General features: G+C 51.0%; 1 protein-coding gene across 1 annotated transcript; it reads right to left on the bottom strand.

Moving 5' to 3' along the window:
* Window positions 1-3,424: 3,424 nt before the first annotated feature.
* On the bottom strand, window positions 3,425-4,546 carry LOC102420086 (probable rRNA-processing protein EBP2). Its single transcript, XM_023745498.1, has one exon. The coding sequence runs from the start codon at window positions 4,476-4,478 to the stop codon at window positions 3,507-3,509; it is 972 nt and encodes a 323-aa protein (XP_023601266.1). The 5' UTR covers window positions 4,479-4,546; the 3' UTR covers window positions 3,425-3,506.
* Window positions 4,547-4,782: the final 236 nt, after the last annotated feature.

Here is a 4,782-nt window from a genome sequence, read left to right as displayed (position 1 = left end):
AGAGACTGGACAAAAATTGTGCACCTATGAATGAGGACAGTGGTGGGGAGGTGAGGGCGGGGGGTGGGAAGGGAACCGGGTGGAGGGGTGCTATGGGGGGAAAAAAGAGGAACAACTATAATAATCTGAACAATAAAGATTTAATTTAAAAAAATTTACAGAATATGGGACTGTCTAAAAAATAACAGAGATGACTACATAGAACAAGGGATCATTTAAAAACAGCAGAGGATTTTAAACAGTAATTTTACAAGATAGAGATTATTATGCTTCATTCCCCAGTGGTTTTATGTAAATGAGTCAAATCATTGACTCTTGTGGGTCATTATTGGGGAGGGAGTTATATTAACCTCTGAGGATTATAAGCTTGATAGAATTAATTCTCTGCTGAATAAAGACAGTAAGCCAGTTTATAAGACAAGGGCCCAGAATGAGGGCCAGGAGTAATCTTTAGAGGGTCTGAAGAGTCCTGGACTCTCTATTCTGCCTCGGCTGCCTTAAGCCGGTTTGATGAATCCATATGGGATTCTGTCGACCTTGACTGTCGTGGGGGTGGTCAAGATGATGGTGTGTGGTCCTTTCCAGGTAGGAGTCAGTCCTTGGGTGGCAAATTTCTTACCCAAACAGTGTCACCAGGTTGGAAGGGATGGACCGGATCAGAAGTTGGTACAGGCAGAGCGTCTTGGACATGCATTTGGACTGCTATCTGAGTGGCTGTAAAGCCTGTAAGAACTTGAGTAAAGAGTGGTTATGGATTTCAGCTTTTCTAGATTGGGTATATAGTGCTTATTTCTTACAAGTTCTACAAGCTTAGTATGGTTTCGTGTAGGCTGGTGAGGTGGTAGGTCAGGGTCTGAAAGAGTCACTAGAATCTGAAGAGACCCCACTGGTTTTAGGGCAGCCTCCCGGGCTGCTTCGTCTGCTTCCTTGACAAGTAGTTGCAGCTGCTACTGCACAGAGGCAGGTGGGCTACCTAGATGCAACGGGGTCGTCTTTTAAAATATATATATGTATATATATATATTTTATTGATTTTTTACAGAGAGGAAGGGAGAGGGATAGAGAGTTAGAAACATCGATGAGAGAGAAACATCAATCAGCTGCCTCCTGCACACCCCCTACTGGGGATGTGCCAGCAACCAAGGTACATGCCCTTGACCGGAATTGAACCTGGGACCCTTAGTCCACAGGCTGACGCTCTATCCACTGAGCCAAACCAGTTAGGGCAAGTCTTTTGGATAAGTATGCTACTGGCCTTTTTTAGGGGCCGAGACTTTGGGTGAGAATCCCTTTGGCTATGCACCTTGTCTCACATATGTAGAAGTGGAAAGACTTAGTTATATCTGGTAGTGCTAGTTGGCCCAGCGTCCTTGCTCTGCTCGTCTGTCTTACTGCCTCATATATTCTTTCAAGGATCCTGGCTCTGAATTCTTTTATGGAAAATGAACATCCGTGTGGCTCCTCTGGCTACTTCCATGCTGAAGAGGGGTGCAGTTTTCTTTCAGAGCCAGGAGATCCTTGCTCTGTCAGAGGGACGATAAGGCCTGGGCACAGAAGGAGGTGGGCTTGTGACCTGGCGGAGACAAACTGTATTATGAAATGTAGTATTATTGAGCAATTAGAATAGCAAGAGTTATAACAAATGGTCTGATGGAAGGGAAAGAAAACATTTGTTTTAATAACTTTCTTTGAAATAGAATTTTTCTTCTTAAAATTATCTTTATGTTTATTAAAAGAGCTAAATTAAGCCCCGTTTATTTATTGTATTCAATTTTGGCCCGGAGGCTGCGTGCACAGAGCCCCGGAGCGCCATGCAACCAGCAACACGGATGGTAACACCACCCAGGACGGAAGCCCGGATAGACTCACGATCTGGAGGGTCAGACACATGTCTGGTACATGCGTGCAAAGCCTTGGAAAGGTCTGGAAAAGGGCCGCGCGGGTTCGAGGGGGAGGGGAAGGCTCGCACACTCTGCCTGCACACTTCTGCATTTGTTTGAAGTTTCACAACCGGCCCACGGGCAGCCCCGGGTGGAGTGGGAGAGGGGCGGGCGGCGGCTGCCTGAGAGGTGCCCGGGACAAAGTGCTGCCCTCAGCCAGGCCAGCCCGGCGCTGCCCTGGGAGGGAGAGAACCCGGCCGCTCACCCTGCACTCGGCCGGGCTGCCTGCTTCTCCGAGAGCCCGCTGTTGCCCCAGGCACCTGCGAGGGGGTCCTGCCGGCAGCGGGCCTCGGGGTACAGCCAGACCCCCCTAACCCCCTGTCTCGCTCAGGATAGGACCCCTGGTTCAGCGGGAAACCAGCAGTTTCAGACGAACCCTGCCCAAATGCTAACAGGAAATGGCTGAGAGAGTGCAATCTGAAGGGTTTTCCACCCTCACCCCCAACGGGGCAGGTGACACAGACGGTCCCTATGGGTCTGCAGGAGGATGGGACAGCCGTGCCTACCCAGGCCCGCCCCCCCTACCCCCACCCCCACCCCCCATGCGGGCCAGATCCCAGAGCTGCTGACATGGGCAGTGGGCAAGGAGATGTTTTTGGGTTTTTTATTGATTTTAGAGAGAGGGAGAGAGAAACATCCATGATGAGAGAAAATCATGAGTCGGCTGCCTCCTGCACGCCCCACACTGGGGATCGAGCCCACAACCTGGGCATGTGCCCTTGACCCAAAATCCAACCGTGACCTCCTGGTTCCAGGCAATACTGTTGCTATTTTATAATAAAATTTGGTCTCTCTCTCTCTGTCTCTATAAGTACACATGTAACTCCTAGCGATGGAGGGGAAACGACACAGAATTCATTCTGAAAGCAATGCTTTGTGGGCACAGAGAGGTAGACACGTATAGGCAGACAAGAAGGATGGAGGGGCCATTCTCGGGGGGCCCACCAAGTCCCACCATTTCAGACAACAGCCTCCTGCATGGAGGAATCTCCAGATGCAGGACATGGGAGCTGGGGGGGGCAGGGGGGTCTGGCCTCCTGGGGCCCAGGCCTTTCCTACTCTGAATGTCTTTGAATGTTTGCACACAAGCCCATCAGCCTCAGTGACAGTCAGCTCCTGGCCTCCCACACCCTCCAAAGCCCATCTTAGCAGATGTCCCAAGCCTGGGCCTGAGGAGCCGACCCACCCAACGAGAATTCGCTTGAGTTACAAAGACATTGGTGTCTTTGTTTTCGAGGGTGTTTTGCTATAACATCAACAAGACTTGCCCTGGCCGGTGTGGTTCAGTGGGAAGAGCTTGGGCCTTCGGACTGAAGGGTCCCGGGTTCGATTCCGGTCAAGGGCATGTTACCTCAGTTGCCAGGCCCGATCCCCAGCCCTGGTTGGGGCATGTGCAAAGGCAACCCATTGGTGTGCCTCTCTCACATCAATATTTCTCTCTCTCTCTCTCTCTTTTTTTTTTTTTATGCTTCTTTGGTAATTTTTTTATTGAAAATTTTTTTACAAAAAGGGACCCAATTGTATTGTGAAATCCCAAGTCTTCATCCTTTTTCTTGGAGATGCTGCTTAGCGTGCCCTGCTCTTCATTTTCTCTCTTGTCTGTTTCCCAGGTCTCTTATTTGATCCTTTCTTTCCAGGCCTCTTGAGGCCCTTGCCATGAGCTTTCTTGGCCCGGAAGCTGGATACATCATCGTAGCTCTCACGAGTGTTCCACTTGCTGCCTTTCTTCTTACCACCAAACCCAAACTTCTGGTTTTTATAGCGTCGTTTGGCATTGGGACCTTTCTTCGTCTGCTGGCCTTTAGCTCCTTCCTTCGAGCCCCGTGCAACAGGTTTCTGATCTCCGTCAAGGAAATCCAGTTTGTCAGAGAAGCCTTTCTGATATTTCTTGATGGCATTCATCATGTGAGCTTTCTCCCGCTGCCTCTTCTGAAGAACCTCTGTTTGCACCTTCTTTCCGTATTTCCTAAGTGCTCGAAGTTGCTTAGCCTTTTCTGACTTCTCCATGGTGGCCTGTTTAGCCTGCAGCTTTTGTCGAATCTTCTGCATCTGCTGATCAGACTTAGCCATCTCTGCAAAATAATCAGTGGGCCGCTTAGTAGGGACTTTGAGCTGATGGAGCCGAGGTAATACTGCAAGCACTGCAGCCTGGGCCTGACGGTAGAAGCTCATCTCCCGCTGGAAGTCATCTTCGGGATCAACAGCTTTCTGGTCCTTGTTCTGAGGTGTTGACTGAGGTCCACTGATTTCCGGCACCGGACCGAGGGTGACATCAAGCCTTTCAACCCATTCCAGATCCCGCTTGAATTCTGCCAAACACTGCTTCAGGCCGTTCACGTCGTTCACGGCTTTTTTCGGACCCTCAAGCACGACATTGAGGCCTGGCTTCAGAAGCCCTCGGGAAAACGCGTCCTGCAACTCTCTGTCTGTGACAAGAGATTCCTCAGAATCCGAGTCCGATCCGGAGGGCAGGGGGGTGTCCATCTCGCAGCACGCACGTGCAGCACCTACCAGAGGTCCGGGTAGGCCCAGGCCCATGCGGCGGGAAGAGGGCGCCTTCCGCCGCTGCCGCCTGCCTTCAGCCCCCTACCCTCACTCCGCGGCTCCATGTGCTCTCTCTCTCTCTTTCTCTCCCTTCCACTCTCTCTAAGAATCAATGGAGCCCGGCTGGTGTGGCTCAGTGGTTGAGCGTCAACCTAGGAACCAGGAGGTCATGGTTCCATGCCCGGTCAGGGCACGGGGGTTGCGGGCTTGACCCCATTGTGGGGCGTGCAGGAGGCAGCAGATCCATGATTCTCTCTCATCATTGATGTTTCTATCTCTCCCTAACCCTTCCTCTCTG

The sequence above is a fragment of the Myotis lucifugus genome, unplaced genomic scaffold, assembly GCF_000147115.1.
Source record: "Myotis lucifugus unplaced genomic scaffold, Myoluc2.0 scaffold_550, whole genome shotgun sequence".
Classification (NCBI taxonomy): Eukaryota; Metazoa; Chordata; class Mammalia; order Chiroptera; family Vespertilionidae; genus Myotis; species Myotis lucifugus.
The sequence above is the reverse complement of the archived record's forward strand: the minus strand, read 5'-3'. Positions and strand labels throughout refer to the sequence as shown.